Source organism: Mustela putorius, unplaced genomic scaffold (genome assembly GCF_011764305.1).
Source record: "Mustela putorius furo isolate JIRA1106 unplaced genomic scaffold, ASM1176430v1.1 tig00003858_pilon_pilon_pilon, whole genome shotgun sequence".
In the NCBI taxonomy this organism is placed as follows: Eukaryota; Metazoa; Chordata; class Mammalia; order Carnivora; family Mustelidae; genus Mustela; species Mustela putorius.
Genome location: NW_025422010.1, coordinates 49,805,406 through 49,830,017, shown reverse-complemented (window position 1 = coordinate 49,830,017; position 24,612 = coordinate 49,805,406). Strand labels below are relative to the sequence as shown.

The 24,612-nt window shown below is 47.9% G+C and overlaps 1 protein-coding gene across 7 annotated transcripts in view; it reads right to left on the bottom strand.

Moving 5' to 3' along the window:
* NEDD4L (NEDD4 like E3 ubiquitin protein ligase) overlaps positions 1–24,612 on the bottom strand; it is a 330,740-nt gene that overhangs the window by 73,570 nt on the left and 232,558 nt on the right. For all 7 annotated transcript variants that reach the window (XM_045065672.1, XM_013052743.2, XM_004745557.3 and 4 more), the window contains one exon: positions 4,415–4,465. In XM_045065672.1, coding sequence (XP_044921607.1) covers positions 4,415–4,465 — 51 coding nt within the window. The remainder of the gene's footprint in view (positions 1–4,414; positions 4,466–24,612) is intronic.

Here is a 24,612-nt window from a genome sequence, read left to right as displayed (position 1 = left end):
CATAGACGTCCCTCCCGTCCCGAGCTCCCGTGTCCTGTTTCCTTTCCATGTTTTCTTCCAGGAATAAAGCTGGACTCTAAGGGCTGAGGAAGGATGAAAAGTAAATCCCAGGTCCAAAAGGACTTGCTTCCCCCTCCGGGAGCATCTGAGGGGTATAAAGCACGGAGGGTTCCACCATCGGAACAGGAAACAAGGTTACTTCCTTCCAGATGAACAACCCTTCCTCTTTCCTGGTTAGGGGACAAGGACAGAGCTGACACAGGCCTCCTCTGGCCACTGTGGTGGTGAACTGAGGTGGTGACACTGGCCCGCGGGGTGCGCCTTGCCGCCCTGCCTCTCTCGAGTGCCTCCGTCACTTGTCACCCTGGCAGAATGCCAACTCAGCCCCTCGCACCAGCCCACAGGGTCCAGCGAGGCCACAGTCCAGGGACCTGATGCCAGGCAGGGGTCCAGGGAGGACCCTCGTGCACCAGGTCCAAGATGCTGAGGTGTTTGTGACTTCCCACGGGCGCCAGTGGAAGGGTCGCTCTGACCCTCCAGACTTCCGGGGGGGCAGGGTCGGGAAGCGGTGTCGGTCAAATGAGAGCTGCCTAGTATAGACAGCTTAGGCAAGCCACTCCTAAGATCCTAAAAGGTTTTACACGGCAACACCAATATCCCCTCGCCAACAGAGCCAACACGCCTCTAGAATTTCATCAAGGAATGAAGGTTCTTCAGTGGACTCAAATCAATTGCTAGGCCTAAAATAGTTATTTTTCAAACATACACGAAACATAAAATAGGATTTAAATTATCATAAATAATGTTAATAATCACAAGAGATTAGACTGAGTTTAGTTCTGCTGTCCTGGATCTTCTCCATGAAGCTCCTGACTTAGAAAAGGGCTTCATTTAAATTAAGGCAATCTCTTAGACCAGAATCAAGACAGGGAGGATTTATTTTTAAAAGAAATAAAAGTTCATGCTATCTTGTGGCAATAAGATAATGCCTCATTCTTGGTTTAAAATGTCCTAAAATAGAGGCACCTGGGTGGCTCAGGTCATGATCTCAGGGTCATGGGATCGAGCCCCGCATGGGGCTCTCTGCTGAGCAGGGAGCCTGCTTCCTCCTCTCTCTCTCTGCCTGCCTCTCTACTTGTGATCTCTGTATGTCAAATAAATAAATAAAATCTTAAAAAAAAAAGTCATAAAATAAAATGCCTTAAAATAAGTGTGTCTGTCCGCACACATGCACATGAATGCAAATGCAATTAGGTATTTTGTTAATATGGATTTCAAATAATAACAAAAAAATATTTTTTAAGTTTCTATAATTTCAAACATCTGGGCTTTTTATTATGACCTAAATTAAATTTTCTTAGTATATCTGACTTGTAGAGTTAAAAAAAAAAAAAGCCTCAGGTAGGGGGTAAAAAAACAAATGATAAATCACTACGTAAAACCAGTGGGGGTTTGGGCACCCCTCTAACAGCTGGAATTATTATCTGAGGAAAGGGGAATCCAGAATTGTGCTTTTTACCCAAGCCAGGGCAGGGCGCTCGGTTGCACCCTCCCATGTGCCATTCAATATGGTGCCATTTGCCACATGTGGCAAAGTTTTTAAATTTAAATTTTAATTAATTAACCTGAAATAATGATAAATGAATGATAAACTGAAACAAATATTATAAATTCAGCTCCGTAGCCATATCGGCTTCATTTCAAAGGCTCAGCTAGCGCACGTGGCTGCTGTCACGACTGACAACGCCGGGCTGCAGGGGGGTGGGGGTGGAGGAAGCTGCTTGCCTGGACACCCTCCCCACCCCCCACGGACCCTGGATCACGTCCCAGAGCAAACAGCTGTGGAGGAGCGCCAGCTCCCTCAGCTCACGGGGCTGCATGAGGTTAATAATCAAAGCCCAGACACCCCCAACCTCGAAAAGACTTGCCTGGCTCAGGAACGGCAAATTTACCACCACGGTACTACGTTACTGCACTCCCTGTCCTTCCTCACTGCTAAGGAGACAATTTTCCTAATCTCTTTTACCTAAACTTTGATGATGTGGACAAAAACTGCCTCTCTAGGCCATAAATGATCTGCCTCGACGATGGTCATGTAGCTATCGAGAGCGACCACCTCTGACTCTACAAAACACAATCAAATGCTGACATCTGTTTCTCCTGGCCACACTTGTGTTCCCCAAAATGTAAGGACACTGTGTGATTTTCCCATGAGCTCCCCCCACGTACCATCAACCTTCCACACGGCAGCCCCTCAAATCCGGAGCCCAAAACGCTGCGTCCACTCAGAATACGCTCGCTGCGTCTCACCGCCACGTGGAAGGCGAAGGTGCACCCTCGGTCCACTCCTGCTTCCTCTGTGGCCCACTTCCCGGACTTCGGTGGCTCAGAAAGCCAGCCCATCGTCAGTCCGTCAGTCCGGAGACTGCTGCACTCCACACAAGGTCACGGTCGGTCGGGCAGATGTGAGGCAGGGCGCTCCCTCGCTGAAGTTCTCAGTTCCCTCCAGGCACTCACCAGCTACTTCCTTTCACTGGCCGCTTTCTACTCCAGCTTCCAGCCCCATCACCGCTTCCTCCGCTGAAAGCTCACTCTTGCCTCCACCCGAACCCGAAGCGGCACTGCTCCCTCTACAGCCTCTGTCTCTGGAGAGCAACACTGCTCTGTCCTCTGTGAGTCCTGCCCAACCTTTCTTTTTTTTAAAAAAGATTTTATTTTATTTATTTATTTGACAGATCAGAAGCAGGCAGAGAGAGAGGAAGGGAAGCAGAGCTGAGCAGAGCCTGATGCGGGCCTCAATCGCAGGACCCTGAAATCACGAACTGAGCCCAAGGCAGAGGCTCTAACCCACTGAGCCACCCAGGTGCGCCTTCTGCCCAACCTTTCAAAACCAACGTGCACTCACTCGCTCAAACCCGGGACTGTCGGAGCAGGCTGCCTGACAGATCCCACTCGCGCCTCTCAGAGACTATTAGTACATCATCTGCCTTGACCGAGAGTCGGTTTTTATGTCCGGGAAAAGGGCGGCTGGTTAGGGAGACCCACAAAAGAACTGACCAACCCTCACTGCCTCAAAAATGTGAGATGACAGCTTCGACCTGAAGAGCAGAAACAGAAGACCCATGGACTCGGAGCTGTGTGTCGCCAACACTGGGACTTCCATATCCGCTCAACGGGGCTCTAGAAGGACAACGAGGTTTCTGACGGCTCATGGAGCCGGTCTCGCGCACACACAGTCTCCCTCCATGCGTACCTTGGAACTTCGGATTTTTAGACAGAAACAAAAATATTTTAATGGTATCAGTTTTGCTTCCGATTTTTTGGAAGGGAATGTGCTGGAAACCTTTCTTCCTTAACAGCTCCCCTGAGTAAGCAAGAACCCGCTGCTCGCTATCCAATGCCTTCACGACACATCTGAGCTTCCTGGGAAAGACAACAGTCGTCCTTGGTATGTAAGATACGGTAAGAGCCATGATTTCAGCACAGCGGCAGACTTCCCCGAGGTGGTTTAAGTCATTTTAGTTTATAGACTACTTCAGCTATTCGCTCACATGAAGCATTAAAAAAATTAATAAAATGCCCTTGAAAGGCAGAAGCGGTGGACTCACCATCCCCTAGGTGACGCTACTTGAGTCACTTTGTGATGCCCAGAGGAAGAAGGGCCAGGATGGGAAATAGGACAAAGTGAAAACCCCGAGCTGATCTGCCTTCCACCAAGGCCTCCGGGTCCTGTCTCCCCTCCTCCCTATACTGCCTCTGGGGCACGCGGAAGACACCTTTCGCCCAGTTATTGGTCAAAAGCCCCCCAAACTCTGCTACTCATATGAGCAGGTAGGAACAGTAGCAACACCTTGTCCGCTAACTCAGGGTAACTTCTCAAGTTGGAATGGGTGCTTGCAGCTGACAAGTTCACTGAGAACAGTGAGTGAACTTGTCACTTGTGGCTCCATGCTACCCAAGCAAAGCCACACACCCGAATCTGGGAAGCATTCGCTTGTATGGCTGTAACCCGAGAAACACACGTGTAATTCTAGACAATGGGAATGAATGTCTGATCAGACCCGAAGGATGAATCTGAAAGTAAAGATATTCCATGCAGAGGAGGAGGGTGTGACAGAGAAAGGGAGCTGCTCCATGATGTGACAAAAGGAAGGCCAGAAGAGGCGGTGGCTGGTGATGCAGACAGGGATACGTGGATGATTTAGAGACGCCGGATTTTCATAATTAAGCTCTCTCCTGTCCCCCTGAAAGGACCACTTTCTAGAAAGGGACAGGGGCCTGAGCACATGCTCTACGTTTCAGCCTGCTCTGAAGCCGCCTTGAGGAAATACTGCTCTGAAATACACCCAACCGGAAACAATCGGAAAGCACTGCTCCCGAAACTGGCCCCACGAAACAGGCTGACAGTCCTTACCGGGAGATGACTGAGAGGTATGTCCACTTGTCCCAGGAAGTCGTCCCGTGTCTGTGGAGAAGAAAGCAAAGAGTCAGTGTCCCCATCTCTCCACTGAGTATCAATAATCTTAAAAATGTTTAGTGTTTCTTTAATATGACGTTTCTGCGTAAGTCACGGATGAAAGACGCCATCTAAGTCCCGGATATTGTCACAGTGTTGTGTGGTGACAGTTGGCAGCCCTGGAGGGCGGCTGCTACCCAAGTGAATGGAAACAAATCAAGTCTTGGAACAGGGGAACATGCCTTCAGTAAGGGAAGGGACACTCAGGACCACACAGGGCTTGGGGCTGCAGGTGGCCCACTTTATAGGGAAGACAGTAATGGAATGTTGGGAACACCCTAGTGTTTATTAGGTGCTGTAAAGAGCTTCCTGAGAGCTGAGAGTCCAGGGCAAGTGAAGGAATCTAGTGATTAATAAATCTTAGAAATTACTTCTCACCAAAAAAAGGGGGGGGCTCTCAAACTTTCAATCTTATAAGTACACTACTTTGGAATCCAAGTTCATGGATTAGTTTGCTAGTTAATTTCTGGGTGAAACATACTTGTTCCTGCCTCTGAGCTACCACACAGAATAGATCTTTCTGACTTGAGACTTGGATGACATTCACTTGAAGGAACTCACAAGTCCTCTTCCAGACTCTGGGAGTCCCCTGGGAAGTCGTAACTCAGATTTCTGGGGTCACCGGCCTGGACCAAAGGGCATCCGACAGGTCTTGCTGCCTCTACGCCCTGCTGCAGGGTGCCTGTGTCAGAGCTTCTGACACTCAGGTGACCCCAGGGTGTAAGTCTGTTACCCTTACATAAACACACATAGTTACTTCTACCACATTCAAATCCCTAAAAGCTCGGGAAGTTCTGTGATCCGACCTGTCCCACAGCCAGCCTGAAAACTCAAGAGAGAATCCAGACCTCCTAACCCCAAATCCTGGGCTCTTATTTTCACTCGTCCCTGATTTACTGAGGAATTCTCTAATTTACACAAACTACTTTTTAAATGTACTTGAAAAACCTCTCTTCTTGCATTTATAAAGCAGCATCTGGGAAATACGAATGAGATTCACTGGAATGATCTGCTGCCTTTTAGGCAGGACTGCCTTTTAGGTAGTTAAAAAAATCCTATTAGCTAGAAAGCTACCTGCCTCCTCTCAGTGATGCACTGAGGACAATGAAAAATCAGCTACCAATGGCCGGGTGTACAAGAAGCATGAGACTAGCCTCAATCCTCCCGACGGGATTCTCCTTCCTTTTATTTTCCTGGTTGCACCTGCTAAAACCCACCATGGAGGTACCGCATCTAACACGAAGCTACAGGTGCCGATTAATGCTGTAGATCTGAAACAGCAGCTGTCAGCAGAAGGTCCAGAAAAGGCAGACATCTTCACCAGCCAAAGTGATGGGGGGCATTCCCACTTTCCATTTGACTGATTTAATGTAGCTAGTGGGGATAGTAGTTAACTCCATGATCAAAAACCAGAGGTGTGCTGACTATGAACAGTAAGTTGGACTCTACGTAACTAGTGGTACTGCCACCTGCCCCCGTCCCCTGCTGCCCCCAATGAAGGAAAAACATATCAGAAGAAAGGAGTTCCATACCCTCCCATCTCTGAAATGCTACTCCTCGGTTATTAACCTCAATGTATCTTAATAAAAACTTACAAAACACCCACTACCCACGTTCTGCTGCTGGGGAGAGGTTGTCAGAGTTCTAACCCGGGCACCTGCCACTATAGGGCTACAGGAGTGAAGCAGGTGCTGTGCTCGGGCCACTTAGTCTCACTTCATCTGTAAGAGGTGGGCACTACGATGGTGCTCATTTCACAGAACCTAGAGACCAGAGAGGTGTGGGACCTCTCCAAGGTAGCCCTGTTTGGGCGGGCTGGTTCTAGAGTCTGGGCTACAAATGAGTTCTCCATCCTATGGCTCAGTAACCAGCGGGAAGGCATGGCTGTGCACCAGCTCTGGGCTTCTCCCTGGGACACTGGCTCAGTATGACATGGACGGGAAGGGACTGTGATGAGAGCAGTGTGACAGGGCTGGGTGGAGTCCTACGAAAATGCCCATGTGGGGCATTCTCTGTCACAGTATCTCCAGTCCGGACTCTGCTTTCCTCAGGCGGGCAGGTAACTGAACCCCTGGCATGCCCGAGGTCAGGTTCAGCAGCTGCACTTGGACATGAACAGGTCTTCTCACTCAACAGAACACACTGTTTCTAAAATAGCCGAAGATGAAGCAACCTCGCCCACTGAGCAGACCGAAGGTTCTCTCTCTGGTTTGCACCAAGGGTGACCGCAGAAAGACCAGATTTTAAAGAAAACAGGCGGAACATAAAATAAAAGTACGGAACAGCACCAGGTTAAAAGAAACTGGCTTACACGAAGGTTTCACCAAACAGAATGTGTGGGGAGATCTACGTTTTCAAACCAGCCCACTGCTGCCAGAACCACAGAAACTGCAGGAAATATAAAGCGTTTAGGTTAATGACAACACACCAATTTTCTAACACGTCTTCAGTTCCACAGAAGATAGCTAGGAGGGGTTCAGAGAGCCTACTGGTGGTCTTTATGGCAAGCTGAGAAGCAAGGGCATGTCAAGGACACCCAGGTAGGGCTGCTCTGGCAGGACCCCCACCCATGGGCCCCGCTCCGACAACGTTAAAGCCAGCACAGCTTCCTGACGTCCCTGCTGCCACAGGATGGCATTTTACACCAATGTTATGAAAATACATTCATCGATTTCCTTGTTTCTACTATGAGGTATCTCCCTCCAGCAGCAAGTCACCTCCAAGAGTGTATAAAGCCAAACGGGTCTCAGCGCGTACAGTGAACACGGGCATTCCTTGTGCCTACGGTAACGTGTTAAGTAACTGCTGACCGTCCCAGCCTTCATGACCTGTCCTGCTTTTCTCGAGGCTGAACATGTGCCGGTTACTAACATGGTTACAAATGTTCCCTTCTGACAAGCCGCCAAATTATTTTCCAACGTAATGACAAGGCCAAATGGAGCCCCTGAAACGTGTCAGATAAGGCGCAGCAAAAATCTATATTCCATTACTGGAAACGTAAAGTAACTATACCAGACGCAGCCGGGGAGCGTCCCCACTAGGCGATGATCAACTATCTCACAGACCATCCTTCCCTCCCCTTCAAATAACTCTCCCCATTTAAATAAAAAGGAAAGGGACTAGTGTGTGCCATCGCCACGGAGAGGGAAGCTGCCACCCATGTGAATGCCACTGGAACCTGAAGCCTGGGGACCAGGACAACAGCTCTGGTGAAGCCCTACGACGGCCCTCGGACGTCTCCCAAACTTGCCCGCACACACTGGCCTGGGCTGCCGGCCGTCAAGCGCACACCAGGCTCTGTGGCCCTCACTCAAGAAATGAGACTCAGCTTCTCAAAGAACACAAACAACAGAGACTTTCAGTCTTTAGGTTAGAAGCTAAAGGTCACATCGAAGAACGTGACGTCAGGAGTACCACAGAGGCTGCAGTGAGAACAGGGCTGGGACTCTGCGTGTCACATGCGAGCGGAAGGGAGAGAACACTGTGTGGGGAGAAAAGCACCAGGAGAAAGAGAAGGGTGCACGCAGTACGGCTGGGCGGTGGGTTGTTTTGTTTTTGTTTTTTTTTTTTTTTTAAAGATTTACTTATTCATTGGAGAGAAAGCGAGAGCGACAATGAGAGAGAATCTCAAGCAGATTCCCTGCTGGGTGCAGAGCCCAACGTGCAGCTTGAGCTTATGACCTTGAGATCATGACCTGAGCTGACACCAGGAGTCTGACGCTTAACCGACTGCACCCGGGGCACAGGAGCTGCAATCCCACTGGCAGCCCAGGAGAAGCATTTTTTAGAAGTTCAGGAGAATGAGACAGAAAACAGGAGTGCCTCACATGAACACAGTGATTCAAGAAAACCGTTTCAGTTACATACATCTGAGAATGTGTGCTAAGTTATGATCTAAATTTCCATTTTTGGTCTCACAATCAAAACTTGAAAAGCCTCTCAAACTACATTAAGCAGAAACCATTCGGTACTACATCAACTGCCTGGGGTTTTATCCTAGAAATTATTAAGCAGCAACTTCCAGGAAGATTATATTTAGAATTTCTCAGGACAAATGGAAGAGACATACAGAGGAATCGGAACACAAACTACAGAAAAAGAATTTGGGAGGAAAGATAGAGCAGGACTAGGTTTTTGCCTATTATGGGCTAAGGTACACATCACAGCTCTAACACCCAGCCAGAAGAAGAATCCTTGGCTTTTTTTAAAAAAAGATTTTATTTATTTACTTGACAGAGAGAAAGAGGAAGAGAGAGAGAGAGCACAAGCAGGGCGAGTGGCAGGCAGAGAGAGGGAGAAGCAGGCTTCGCTGAGCAGAGAGCCCAATGTGGGACTGGATCCCAGGACCCTGGGATCATGACCTGAGCCGAAGGCAGTCTCTTCGCTGACTGAGCCCCCAGGAGCCCCTCCCTCTGCTTCCCCACCGAACCATTACACGCGACGCCCCCCTCTGCCCCTTCCTTCCAAAGCACGCGGCCCGCCGTCCGGCACCAGAACTCAGTCGATGGGGGAAACGGGTTCTATTTTTAGTGACTTGGGAAGTATGTGGCCTGAATGATCTAAATAATGAATGGCTTCAGAACCTTTTACAGACACTTTTAGACAAAATGTTATAAATATCTGAACTCGACAGTGTCGTGTCTGGAGAGTCACCGGAGAGTCGATCTGCACTTAGTGGTGGGTGCGGTCTACTCCCCACCGGAGCGTGAAGCCGGCTGTGCCACCGCACACAAGACGAAGGGCAGACGGGCTTGCTTCTCCCTCCACTTGCCCCACACATCAGCCTTGGCCACGCGGACAGAATGGCTGTGGCTTCCGCAGAGGGCGTGAGTCCAGCCTCCACCCACCTCACGCACTGCAAAATCCAATGTTTCAGCCCCACGTGCCTCTGGCCATCAAGGTAAATGGCTTCAAAAATAGGTCCCAGAAGTCCCTTCATCAAACGGTCCTGTGGCATCCCACTAAAAAGCCAAACGTGCCACCACGGGATGCTCCTTGAACGCACGTGCTCTCGCCAGAACTCACCAGGTAGGCCCCAGAACACAAAACCAAACCAAGTTCAGGTATTTTTTCAAAGAAACACATCCGACTCTCACATCGCCCACCCCTCCGCCACTCAGTTTTCTGAGTTGAGGGACGAGACCTGCCTTCACTGGGACAGCGAGGTGTGTCCTGGAGACGCCGGCTCTTATTTACAACAACAAACAAGACTTCTGTGTCAGCAAGAAGTCGGGGCAAACCCATGGAACCAGGACCATTAGAGGCTCCTGGGACATCGCACTGGGACGGCGGGCAGAATTTAATCATGCTGGAAGAATGTGTGATGGGGAAGATTATCCCCCCCACCTTTTTAAAAAGATTTTATTTATTTATCCGACAGACAAGTATGCAGAGAGGCAGGCAGAGAGAGAGGGGGAAGCAGGCTCTCCGCTGAGCAGAGAGCCCAACCAGGGGCTGGATCCCAGGACCCTGGGATCATGACCTGAGACGAAGGCAGTGGCTTAACCCACTGAGCCCCCCAGGTGCACCAAGATTATCCCTTTTAAAGGACACTTGGCTCCATATTCAGAACATGAAGTAGAAGGAGCGAACAGCACAGCAGCACAGCGCTGGCGAAGACTGAAGCCGGAGAGGCCGGGCCTTCATTGAGGCGCAGCCCTGCCCCGTCCCAACGGCTGTGAGACGGCACTTGTGTGCGAGCCCAAAGGGACTCCCAGCGGCTGCAGGTAGCTGCTCGTCCCAAGAAGGGGCTGAGAGGTGCACAGCGTCCTCTCCTTCCTCCGTGGGTGGCGGCAGCTCAACAACGTCCGGTCCGGTCCTCTCCCTGCTCCACACGGAAGCAGACTTCAGGGCCCGGAAATCCCAGCTCTCTGCACGAGGAGCACTCGGCGATCTGAACTTCTGGTCTGATCAACTCTAGACGTGGAAACTCTGGGGAAGAACTCTGGGGACTAGACACCCAGAATGGGACATCCTAAAGGTTCCAGAGACAAGGTGCCCTTGTTCCCTACAGGGAGAAACTAACTAGCCCTGGGAAACAGAGACATAATGGGAGCCACATGGAGAACTCGAAAAATTCTTAATGGTCAGAGTTAAAAGTAAAAAACAGGAACAATTCTAATACTGTATCGTAGTTGTCCCAACACACCCAAAATACCTTTCCGACATGTAACTGAAGCATTTTTACATTCTCTTCACCACGTCTCTGAAACTGGTGCACATCTCTGGCTCACGGCAAGCCTCGATCGGGACCCCATGGCCCACCTGCCGCTGCATACCGCAGGCACAGACACCGCAGGAACACCACTGGGGGAGGGACTCGTCTGCCATGGGTCATCTTAGGCAGGGTCCCGAAGACGAGTTCGCAGGGGGGCCTCGGGGGCAGGGGGGTAGCAGGGGAGGGGTGTGTAGGCAGAGGCGCTGGGCTGAGGCTCATGGGAGAGTGTGGCAGGGGGAGGAAGAGAAGGTACGGGGTGGGGTGCGGGTGTGACTGGCAGGGGCTGCATTTTAGAAACGTCCCCTGAGTGCTGGAAGGGGAAGTGACTGGAGGAGAAGACGCCAGGGGAGGAAGAGGGCTGAGGGGGGTAAGCTGTCCGGATGAGGCAGCCTGAGGGGCTGGACCGTGCAGGTGCCTGGAAGGCTCAGCACCTGCTCGAAAGCATTCTGCCCCCGGACTCTCTGGGTCACTGTGCAATGAGGGATGAGTCACGGACACCCTGTGTCCTTACCACAGTGTCCACCAGGACACTCAGGACCCAGTGTCACGGCGAACGAAGCAGCACCAGGGACAGTGACGACCTTGACTTCAGGGACAGAAGGCGAATGCACAAGATGGTGGAGGTGGTGGCCAGGCTGCTGTCCCATCAAGAGCAGTGGGCTGCCTGCAGGGTGCGGCGTGTCATCACCCACACCGTGCGACACCCAGACACGCAGGTCTCCTCCACACTCCTGTTTGCAGAGAGGTCCTTCCCTTCATACAGGACAAGCTTAGGGACACAGACCAAGGAGAACAGATATGCCCCTACAATTGTTCCCGTCTTCGGCAGAAGGAAGAGGCCACAGGCCGTCACCTCCCATGGGATTGGGGCACAGCCTGGCATCACAGTGACCCGACACCTGCCACAAAGCTGCCCAGCCACACCATGGACACGGACGGTTTCTTAAAATGCTGTGTCATCCTGCAGCTGTATGAATTTCAAGATTTTGGAATAATTTTTTCAAGATAAGTATCTCATTTCTCTGGAGAAGCTTTAAAATCAAAATTTTTTGCAAGCAATTTAAGAAACAGAGTATATGCATAAATGAAAAAAAAAAAGTGAGGATACACTTGGATTCTCTCCCAACTCAGCTACCAAAGAACAGACCTCCATACCCTGAAGAAATTCACAACGTACACCTTTAGTAGGCAGAACAGGGTCAAGGAATGATTGGGATACTGGGGAGAAGGGAAGCTAAGTACCCAGAAGCCCAATGTTTGATTTGGGCTTGATTAGCACACGTCCTGCTGAGAGCTCTTCCTCCCACATCTCTGCGCATCTGAAGCTAGCGGTCCGTCTTCCTGCCTAGCTAGCCAATGGCACACTGTGCTCAAGCAAGCATCAAGACACTCCATCAAACTCAATGTGGTCTCGCTCTTGGAATTTCAATGAGTGGCGAGTCTGAACTAGAGGTTCTATAGGTTTACACCAGGACACCAACTGGCTTTTCATAAAGGTTCCATGAAAACGGCCCTGACATGAGCTCTGGCACGCCAGGTAGATCCTGGTTGGTCTCCTTTCCGCACTGGCCATCCTCTGGCCGCCATCACGTCTCTGGCCAGTAGACTCCAAGTCGGCTGGGGGAAGAGCTCCAGCCACAGTCTGGGAACGAACTTCAAGACTTGCAAAGACTAATAAGCTAATGTATGGCTCACCTATCATGTGCCAGAAACCATCGGCTGCTGCTTAAGAAACTTGCCCAAGGTCACGGAGCTGGCAAGCAGCGGCCAGAGTGCGAGCCCAGGCAGCTGGCTCTGGAGTCCCTGCTCTTTACCGCCACAAGACAGAGCCCCTAACTTCACACACCGGCTCTTACAGAAAACCCTGAACAGGCTCCCCTCCTTCTGATAAGGAAATCTTTGTTAGCTCGGCTGTGTCAACTCCCTCCTCTCCTCGGGGTTACACCTGCCAGATTCAGTGCTTGCAACCTGCCAATTTCTAACATAATCTGGGCTTTGTCATGTGTACACTCCTGTGTATGTTTCTCTCTCATCTATATTCTAACTAATGAATGAAATGAGCAAAGTGACAGGACCTGAAGTGACAGGGAGCCGAGTGATTTCTCTTCTTTCTACCCACCTGCCACCCCACCCCCATATCTTCCACAGCGGAGCTCCGTACACTGAAGAACGCACACCTCTGGGATGATACGAAGACTTTCCAGAAACCTGGGCACGGGTGGCTTTAAAGAAATCATTTTCTACATCCTTCTTTCCACATGTTCTCTTCCCCAAACCTGATCGGAGAACAGTGTCTGTCTTCCGCTGCCCTTCCTTTCCAACCTGCTCTTACCCAAATCACAACCCGCCCCCTCCTGCTTTCCAAAGAAAGATGTGCTTCTCACCCATCCTGAGGCTCGCCAGCAGGCACCTGGCTGGGTATAAAAGCACAGAGTGAAGGGAAGGCTTTGAAAAACACACAGCCCCAGGGGGAGAAAAGAGCGTGGCGAGAACACGAAACAGATTATTTCACCACTGCCTGGGTGACAGGCCCATGGAGTGGAAAGTCTTGCTTATCTACCGCTCATCCACCCAATTCTCTTATTTAATTTTTTTAAATAAAGTCAGATTTTTAGTGACAGGGAATAAGCCTCATATAGCTGTTTTAAACAATAAGGAATGATTGTGTTAATTTTATGGCAGATATTTTCCATAAAATGAGCATGTCTGCAATTACAAAACGAAATTTCCAAATTTTTCAAGTACTCGCTACGTGAGAAATTACATCTCTTGCAATCACTGGACTAATAACTTAATGAGCTGCTGACGAATTACAGGTGTCAAAAAATGTATGAGAAAAAAATTTCTTATAAAATGTGTGACACACGGCTTTTTCAAAATTTTCACAAGGTTCGCTAAGCAAAAATGTTTGGAGACTACAGTTTCAAGTGTATCGTCTATCAGGATGTCAAGCCATTAATTAGGTTATTTTTTGTTAAAAAGTTTCCCTCAAAGCTCATTAAATATTTAGAGTTTCCTCCTCTGGGGTACAGGATTTGTAGACAGCAATGAAAGTGGAAATAAAAAGGAATATTGGAAATGAAAATCACCTCCTTTCTATAAACAATGTTGGTGAGAGACATAGTCTGGAGAGGGAAACTTCCAAGCTTTGTGGAGAAATTACCCAAATGATTACATAACATGTAGCTTAAGAGTAAGCCATTTAAAATAAGAAATCTGAAGGAGGAGGAGAAATTTTATGTCAATATAAGGTTCTGGCAGATGGGAATTTAAGACCGGACTGTGGCCCCTCTTCCACTCCACGCAAGCTACTGAGGCCACCCTGGGACACAGAACCCAGCCCCCCGCCCCTGCCCCTTCTAGTCTCCAGAGACAGAATGATGTCAACAGGTCCCTGAGTTGGGTTTTCCTGAGCAGAAGGGGCAGGACTGAAGCATGGAGTTAACCAGGGGTTCTTTAGGCCTGGCTGGACATTATAAACTCTTGAGAAGTCCAAAAAAAAAAAGCCCAGGTACCCAGCCCTCACCTAGACAAAATTTCTGGTAGAGGGGCTCAAACACAGGTGTCCTTCAAAAACTCTCCAGCTGCGGGCCGCCTGGGGGATGCAGTTGGTTAAGCATCAGACTCTTGATTTCAGGCCACATCAAGATCTCAGGGTTGTGAGAATGAGCCCCAGGTCACAATCCATGCTGGGGGGAGGGGGTTGCTGCTTAAGATTCTCCCTTGGCCCCATCCACCCCCTAAAAAAAGCTCTCCAGCTCATTCTTATCTGTGGCCAGGGTTGACAGCCACTGAGTGGACCTCTCTGGTCTCCTTTTCCAAGAGAAACTGATTACCTGTGAATTTCTACCTGAGAAACTAGCAGAATTTCACTGATCAGCAAGCTGACACGAAGCTGCAATCTCTAAAAGTATGTGACAGCTTCCCCTGCCCTCTCTTTCCCTTCTCCACGTCTGTGCCTCTACGGACCTCCCAAAGGGAAATGAGCCGGACCCATTTACCTGCGTTGGTTAAAGAACTGCCTGGGTCTAGAAGGTGGCTGAGATGGTGGAGGGGGTGCATTCTGGCTGCCCCTCACTGGAACCCTAGCCCTTGGGCTGATAGTGCTGGGACAGGAACAGGGATAAGACTCACAGGTGCAAACAAGGCAGAGGGATTTCATGGTTGTGGCCAAGGACTATGTGCCTGCCACTGTAATTCTGGGGCCGAGACGACAAACCGCCTTTCAGAAAAGAATCAGAGAATGAGATTCTCAGAAGACACCTCCAAAGTGCAAACAGTGGAGACCAGCATCTCTATCCATCCCTCTCAAGCAGGCGCTCACCCTGCCTGGCTGTGACCATCGCTTGACAGAGCAGTGCGCTCACTGCGGAGGCCAGCTGAAAGAGCACAGGCTTTGGACGCATACACGTCAACTCCAAAATGCCAGGTCTGTCTAGAAGTAGCTGAATAACCAAAGGCAAGTTTCTTAACCTCCGCTAAAGGCCAATCTTCTCATCTGTAAAATGGGGATGAGAATGACTTCATCTTGCATAGTCACTGGATATTAAGTGGGACAATTAGATTCAATAAATACTACTCCTAACTCAATCTCAGCACCACTGGCATCTGGGGCTAGATAATTCTTTGTTGGGAGCTATTTTATGTTTTGTAAAGTTTTTAGAAACATCCTCTGGCTTTTACCCACAACGTATAGCAGCAATCCCTATTCCCCAGCTGTGGTAACCAGATGATGTCTGCAAACACTGTCAAGCACAGAGGGCTGCGGTGGGGGGGAGGTTGAGGGGGTTGCGGGAGGTGGATGGGTCAGCTGAGAACCACTGTCCAATTCTGTTTCCTTACTCTATGCTTTGTAAGGTGTTCATGCCACCTTTGGGCAATTCTGTAAAGAATGTTCTGGTGATCTGTTGTTGATTTTTCAACTCCCACGTCCTTAAACTGTCAGGGAGTTTCTGTGTAACTAGAACTTTCTATGATGAGAAAGTGGCAAAGCAGAGATTTGAACCAAAGCCTCTTTGACTCCAACACTTAACATCTGTTTCCACAATACTGTGTCATTTCTTCGGGACTAATCACTCTCCACTGTGAATGGGACAGCTCAATCACTTACCTGAAGAAAGTTATCTGGTTCTTATCCTTATCCTGGTTTCCCTTCCACCTCTGGGGTGTGTGTGTGTGTGTGTGTGTGTGTGAGATCAATCGATCGACCTATTTATTGATTGATTTTAAAGAGAGGTATGCAAGCCAAGTGACATGCACCAGACTATTTTCTACCTAACAGAAGAGCAGCAAGTGTGACAGTTCACCACATGGTTGCCAGGAAAATCCTGAGAAGCGGAGACTGAAGGCTGAGCTCCCACCTGCCTGAGTTGTGTCTCAAAACAAGAGCAAACGTTATGCAGTTATCAATCAGGAACTGAAGCTCTGGGCCAAAAACATTCCCAGGACAAGGAACCGTGCTATAGAGAGCGGGAACTGGGAGTGTGCGGGGGCTGGTGTTGAAGCCAGGAGGACCAGACACTCAGGAGAGTGTGTGTGTGTGTGTGTGTGTGAACGAACTTGAGACAAAAATCAGAGAGGAGAGGAGCGCCTGGGGATTTAGTCAATTTCCTGGCTGCCTTCAGCTCAGGTCGTGATCTTGGCGTCCTGGGACAGAGCCCCGCATCAGGGTCCCTGCCTAGCAGAGTCTGCTTCTCCCTCTCCTCTTGCTCTCCCCTCTCCACCCACGCTGACCCATGCTCACTCAAATAAATAAAAAAATCATTAAAAAAAAAATTTCCAGGAGAAAAATCCCCTAGTACCCCTTTCAGTATCACACCAGACCTTGAACAATCAAACCACTGTAGGTACCAAAGTTTAAGTCTTTGCTGATGCCTCAACACACGTAGTAAACTTAGTAGAAGTTGTGACTTTCTCTTAGAATTACAGGGACTAGCATTCATTCAAGTGCCCACACATAGTGCAAATGTCAGAGGCCTATCCACGTCGCCTGTAAAACCTATCGGCCTAGGATGCCCCCAGCAAAGCCGTCGGGGGGCAGGGTACTGATGTACTACCAACATGAGTTCGGAGCCTGTAGTCCTCCCTGGCCTCACCTTGGTCCTGACCTTGACACACACCTGTGTGGCACCGTCTGCCCTGCACCCACAGCTCCAAGAAGAGGGAGGCACAGTCTCTGAGAAGTCCAGCTTCCGCACCACAGGTGTGGCTCTGATGCACCCGGGAGAGAACCCTCAGGGGCCTGGGAGGGGGACAGCCTGCTAGTGCTGAACTGGGGCAGGGACCAACTCGCTGGGTAACTTCAGGCTCTCAGCCTTTCCCAGACCAGGTTCCTCATCTGGAACGTGGGGCTCTGACCACATGCACCTCCAAGTTCATAAACGGTCACACACCTCAAAGGTCAGTGTACGTGGAAATCTCGGGTGAGTCACAACTGAACATTATAAAGCTTCTATTACTAGGGAGTATTTTAAATGCAGAGGTGAGGAACGGGAGGACGTGGGGTCCCTGCCAACCCCAGCCAACTGGAAAGCCAACAGCTCTTTTCAGAAACTTGGTGGTTCCATTAGTCTGCTGTCCAAGCAAAACCCTTTTCTTATATTGCCAACAGTTTAGCATGTACAGTTTGAGAAAACCTTTGTTCTATCCTATGAAGGCAAAACAGATAAAGAACTCTAAAAACAATCAACAATTACAAAATTAACTATCCCTTAAAAAAAAAATACATGGAAATGAAACGCCGTGTTAGGGACCAAGATGGAAGACCAAGGAAGACTACAAAACTTGTCTAAGCTTAGAAACGCCCGCCTATTTTTTTTTTTTAAAGTTGATCTGAGGGGTGCCTGGGTGGCTCTGTCGGTTAAGCGTCTGGTTCTTGGTTTTGGCTCACGTCACATAGTCATGAGATCGAGCCCCATGTCCGGCTCCAGAGCTCCGCGTGGAATCTGTTTCAGGTTCTCGCCCTCCGTTCCCCCCTGCCCCACTGGCACAAGCTTGCTCGCTCTCTAAAGTAAATGAATAAATAAAAAATCTTTAAAAAAAAGCTGATCTGTTGTGAGGTTATTCAACTTACAACTAAATTACACCTGAGCGTCCATTTACGTAATACACTGGGTGTGGGGAATGTCAACCCTATAATCCTGAAGAAAACGGTCCCACGGGCAGGGATACCAGGGCCGCACAGCAAGAGCCAACCACATCTATGCAGTGACCTGGCATGAAGCAGCCCTGATCCCAGGACGCCAGCCTCACTTGCCCAATGCACCAAGCTCCTTAGCTAATACTCCCCTAAGCTGTGACATCATCACACTGCCTGCCCCCACCCCAGATGCACAATGGTGGACTTCGAAGGTCATGTAACGGCAGGGCATGGGGACAATGACTGACCGCACAGGTGAATCATCTCCAGACCTGGGTGTGAGGTCAGGGCAAAATTGGGGGCATCCTCAATGTTCCCAAGAATTCTACATTCAACTCCATGACACTTCCAAGGCTTAAGACAAGAGTGATGACTTTCCCATAAAAATCTCTAGGTAGAACTATGCAGTAAAATCTATATAAGCTGGGGGTGGGTCCACCTCCTAAATGTTTGCATGACACAATTCATTTTTAGCCATAAGTCAACAATAACAATTAGCATATTTGGGGACACTAACTCCCTGTCCACATTCTAAGTGTTTCACAGAACTTGTCTCTCTTAGTCCTTCTATCATGCATGTTACAGAGGAGTGAACTAAAGCAAAGAAAGGCTCAGGAATTTGTCCAACATCAGAGAGGTGGGGTAAGGAGGAGAGCCAAGGTTTGAACTCCTACCCAAACTGTATGGATAGTCTGAAACTCCCACAGGCTTGGCTGCCTACATTCAAAGTAAAAACCCTAATTCTTAGATCGGGGGGGGGGGTGCTGGATAAAAATCTTACCCAGATACTAACATAATTTGTCCCTTCAGAACAAGTATATAAGACGTGGCAATAGATCATAAATGGACCAACTACATTTGGAGAATTACAAACTTGAGCCTCACTTGGGATACCATCTTGAAGAAGACTGGGAAGAGTTAACAATGTGATTCTTAGACTTATAAACATCAGCGTCTTTCCCAAACTCCCCACTATTCTAATCCTGACTGACTTTCCCATAGAAACCTTTAGGTTAAACTAAGCTTTCAAGGTACTAGTCCTGTTTTTTAACCTTGTGATTTGTAGTCATCAGCCAGTACAGGGGAATGAAGGGGCCAGTACAGGGGAGGAGACTGCTTATCTACTAATTCATGAAATACAAACCACTTACATCCGTTTTAGGACCCTAGCTGGAAAGCTGCCATGGGTGGTAAAGTGGGTCTACCCACCCACAGAAAATAATTTAGGGCATTTCAAAGCGACAGTGATGAAGACTAGCTTCAGAGTTAAATTTTCAAAAGAAACTTAAAATACTACTCAATTTATAAAAAGGCCCTGAAAAAATTTCTTTTTGATTCATTAGCACATACTGCATTTTTCTTTTTAGGCATCCATCAGAGTAAATGTGTGTATACATAATATAGATCTTCACATAGATATCCACATACAGAATGCATTAACACATATGTATATATGTAACATATAATAGATGTGTATATGTGCATATATAAATAGACACACACAGACAAACACACACACACACAAATCTTGGTGTCTACCTAGCCAGGAAATCTACCTGTTATCATTTCAGTCAAACTTGGTTTCTGCCCCTCACCCCTCAAAGGGGCCATTACACACAAGATGGCAGCTGGACAAGGGAACTGGGGTGACACCTGCCCTTACTAATTGCTTCTTCCTATGTGAGTGGCTGAGTGTGGAAGGAATCTTTTTTCTTGAAATTCAAGTAATAATTTTAACGAGACAGAATCATGAACTCTAGAACAACTGCTGTTCAAATTAGGCCAAACGGAGTTCAACCACACGCTCCCTTCAGCCCTCTCACATGTGCGCATGTGCGTGCCCGCGCCCACACATCACAGATGAGAAACAAACGCATATGCAGACATTCGAGCGCTCTGATTCAAGGAAGTATTTTGAAGGCAACTGTCACCATTAAATGTAACCGCCGTGTAATCCTCAGCCTTGGTATAAATCATTATTAGCTACAGTCGGCAACTTAACCATTTATTTATTTAATTTCAAGTTCTACTGGAAGAAACATGCTAAGATGCAATTCAAGAAGCCTTAGAGATGAAAATTATGGGGACACATTGTCATATAAAATGTAATTTAGAAGACTGGTTTATAACCAAGTCGAAATGGTATCCTGAGAAATGCTGAATGTGTCATCATGTGCTTGCGGGGGGGGCTGGACAGGACAGTGTTTGATTACTTGGGACAGTGTGCTCAACATGGCCAGTAAACGGACTCCCCCGGCCTTTTTTTTTTTTTAAAGAAAAAAGGGGAGAGAGAAGGAAAAGACAAACTTTAGTCAACACTGTATATGCATTAGCTCATTTTCATCCCAAAAAGCCTGAGAGAGGTAACATTAGCCCTATTTTGAGGATGAGAAGAGTATGGCTTAGGCAGGTCAGGCAGCCTGCTCTAGGTACCCACAAGCAGGGTGACCCTCAGGTAGCACAGACCCAGCATTCAGACTTGGGCTGGGCTTGTGTTCCAAGCTGTCACTGCATATTTAGTTTAGATGACCAGGGTCCCTGAGATTCACCGCACACCAGGCATCCTTGAATTCTTAACAACATCATGCCATCTACTAAATTTCCCAGGGTCAGATGTTCCCACATCCGTGCAGGCCAAGGGTGCAGCTCAGGGACTCCCAAAGGTCGCTGTGGGTACCACATTCTGGTTCTTAGGATCTGATGCGACCCTGTTCTGAGGACTTGCTGTACATACCCATCGCTTGCATTAAAATCACAAACAACCTGGGGGCACACCCCGCTTTGTGTGTCTCCGGATCTTAGCAACGGCACCAACACACAGTATGTTCTCAATAATCACTCAGTTTAGTTTCAGAGTAAAATGACCCTTGGAGGATATAATCGGAAATCTCCAGTTCTCTCTGCAAGCTGTCCCAGCTGGCAAAAACAGGGCATAGCAAGCTGAACGTAACGGCCAGCGAAGATATATCATGTCCCCATCCCTGGAACCTGTATGGGTCACCTGCAAGTTTTTACAGGTGTGACTAAATGAAGGACCTTGGGGTGGAGAGAGGACCGCAGACTATCCAGGTAGGCCTAAATGGAATCACCAGTGTCCTTACAGGAGAAATGCAGAGGGACATCTGACACGGCAGAGAATACTGTCAACATGACCTCGGAGGGCAGAGACCAGAGCGACCTAGCTGACCCAGCCACAAGGGAGCGGAAGTTGGCAGCCCGGGAGGCTGGAGGCGGCAAGCGACAGATTCTCTCCCAGAGCCTCCAGAGGGAGCACAGTCCTGCTGACAGCCTCCCAACAGCCCAGTAACAGACTTTGAACTTCTGGCCTCCAGAATGGAGACAGAGTAAGTGCCTGTGTTTTTTGTTTGTTGTTTGTTGTTTTTAGTTTTTAAGACTTTATTTATTTGATGGATAGAGATCATTGGTAGGCAGAGAGGCAGGCAGGCGGGGGTGGGGAGAGCAGACTCCCTGCTGAGCAGAGAGCCCGATGTGGGGCTCGATCCCAGGACCCTGAGATCATGACTTTAGCCAAAGGCACCCATTGAGCCACCCAGGCACCCCAGTTCCTGCATTTCTGAGCCAGGTCTGTAGTAACTAGTTAGATGGCAGTCACAGGAAATGCATACAAAGGCAGACCACCAGTCCGAAAACCTGTTTAGGAGGAAAATAACAGAAGCTCCAGGAGATGCCTCGCCCATCGATTACCTGAGCAGAACACTCCTGATGTGCATCCAGAAGACTGAAACCGCCCAGGACATCCCATTCTTACCCAGAGGGCTTCCTGACTAGTGGTGCTGCGAGGATCTATGCAAACTTTTATTCTGCGCAGGACCCCAACATGAAAATGCTATCCACGGGCCAAACTCAGATTCTGCAAGAGAGATCAGGAGACCGTCTGTAGGTCTGCCCCGACCTCACTTTCCGAGGCACTCAGTAACGGTGGGGATGTGCCAATACATTTCCCATCCTGCCCAAAGCTTTTCCTCTGTGTTCACAGACAAGGAAGAAGTTTCTTCCTGGAAACGCAAAGAATACCTAAGCAAAAATGAAATCCCTTTTTCTACTCCAATGCCCTACAGAAGTCTGTTTAAAACAACTATTTCCCCCTGCGCTCCCCCCTGCATAAAACTCCCAGGATTCTGAAGAGAACCCCTATTATGTGCCAGCTATATCCCTTCTCAACAAATAAAACTCTCCCCCTTTTTGTGTGCCTGCCCTCAGAGCCCTCGGAGTAGATGTACAGCCATCTGGTTGTACATCTACTTCCACACAAGTCTCTTACAACTGTCCTCCTGCACCGTGTTCGCACACGAGCCTGAAGCAAATGCTGTTAACACCCATCATGCTTTTGGGCTCCTCACACTGTTGTTCCCGAGGCCACGTGACTACCAGGGAGTGGGGAGGGATTTAAATTTTATTTGAACCACAGTTTCTTTTAAAACCAAGCTCCACGGGCTGTTCAAAGACTTGAGGGCTTTGTTGTGGGTGCTGTTTAGTACTATTTAATAATGATGATTATTAGAATCAGAAGACAAAATGTACAGTGTGAAATCACTCCAGTGCTTTCACCTGGGAGCTCAAACATGGGGTGCGTGGGGGAGGGAGGAGGGAATCACCTGCTCCAGCAGTTTAATCAAATATAGGACAGAGAGAATGTCTAAGAAAAACAAATACTTGTAGCACAGAAATCAAATCACATGCTGGCAGCTGCTGGTTTTTGATAACGCAACTATTTCGTTCATTTCAGAACTGCCATATTTTTACTCAGCCCTTCTTAAGAAATCTGCAGAACAGCTGCTGGGTTGAAAAATAAGACACTGAATTTGGAGCCATGCAGTGAAAGTGCTTCCCCTCAACCCCAGACGCAATTTATTCTAAAAAAAGGGAATCCCAAAATGAATCCAAGTCAGACCAAATTCAACAGACTCGGTAAGACACCCCACCACGGATTAGGAAAGCCTTCTCATTATCTTGGTTATCTAAATTAAGTGAGAAAATATTACCAGAAGGTGGCAGGAAGGGGAATCCTTTAGTTTATTTTGAGAAAAAGCAGCAAGCCAAAAATGTGATGTGCATTTCCACAGCAGTGACTCATTACCAGATTTCTCCTGTGCTCACATGAGAAGTCAGTATAAGGTTATGAAGGTCAGTAAAAAACGGACCTTCAGGGGCGCCTGGTTGGCTCAGTCAGTGGAGTGTGTGGGTTCTCAGCTTGATCTCGGGGTTGTGACTTCAAGCTTCACACACTGGGTGTGGAGGTTACTTTAAAAAGGGGAGGGGGTTCACATCACTAAAGACAACTGGTATATGCAAAATTTCCTAGGGGCCCCAGGGTGGCTCAGTCAATAAATGTCTGACTCTTGATCTTAGGGTTGTGAGACTGAGTCCCCATTTCTGGCTCCATGCTCAGTGGGGAGCTGCTTCTCTCCTTTATCTCTGTTCTCCCTCTACTTCCCCCTACATACACTGTCTCTCTCTCTCTCAAATAAATGAATAAATCTTTAAAAAGAAGAATATTTCTTCTTTTTAAAGAAATATCTTTAAAAAGAAGATATTCCTAATATCAAGATTCCCTTACTTGGAGTAAACAGGAGATCTAAAACAAACAAATCACAAGAACCCATTATTACACAGCAGAGAATATAAGAGTCAAAAGCAGTAAGATGTTTTGCAAAGACTAGGCTATGTTAATTCAAACTTTAAATAAATAAGAGCATAAATAAGAAGTTTATTATTACATGATCCTAGCACATGGCTGATGTATTCTTAAGACGAGCTTTACTGCACACAACCTGGGTTATTAAAATTACTGTGCTTTTTAATGACATGATAATTATCCCATGTGCAAGAGTTGACATCTTCTTGCTATTCCGAAGTGGGATTTATTACTATTTCAGAGGTAATTTGTTCTTTAAATTAAAACCCAGCTAGACTGGTGGATTAACTACACTGGCACTGATTTTGCCAAGAACAGAACATGCCAGTTCTCAGCTTCATAAAGTTATTCTATTAAGAAAAACGATCCAACAGTTAATGAAGAATCCAACGATGCAATTATCCCACAACCACAAAACAAATCCGAGTACCAGGTAAACACCAATCCATTTTGCTCTGGTCAATTACAAATGTCCCTGTCTTGTTTGACCAGTTTTTCTCTGAACCTCTAACTTATACTCCTGGACATCACCCAGCTGGACAGGATAAAACCCAGCAAAAACGATTCAGGAGAAAACTATTACCGTAGATATATCCTAGCCCTAAGACAGGTCCGTTTATTTTTGGCTATCATAAGCTAAACTCATACTAAAGAATAAAAAATTACATAGGTGTCAATTCATGTGTTTTTAAGATGAATATTCTATGGGTAAAACGATTTTACTTTCCAGACTGAATTCTATTTTGCAGACATTCATTTATTAAGTACACTGTAATCTAACCATCCAAAAAACGTTAAATACCGAGGAGCCAACACTCCCTATACTCACGCTCAAAGAGTACTCTGTAACAAACTTACTCATGTAATAGTTGAATGAGCATTCAGTCACATTACAAAGCATGACAACGCGGAGTATGAGAAAATGCCTACAACAACCCTTAACCTTCCAGGAGCTGAGAGAAAAGGACGGAAAGGGGGATTTACACAGAAATACGGTAACTACAGGGCAGAGTGTAGTATCAGCCGCGAGCAAGGCCAAAGTCAAGTACTACAGGCAGCAGCGAGGGGCAGCGAGGCGTGGGTGA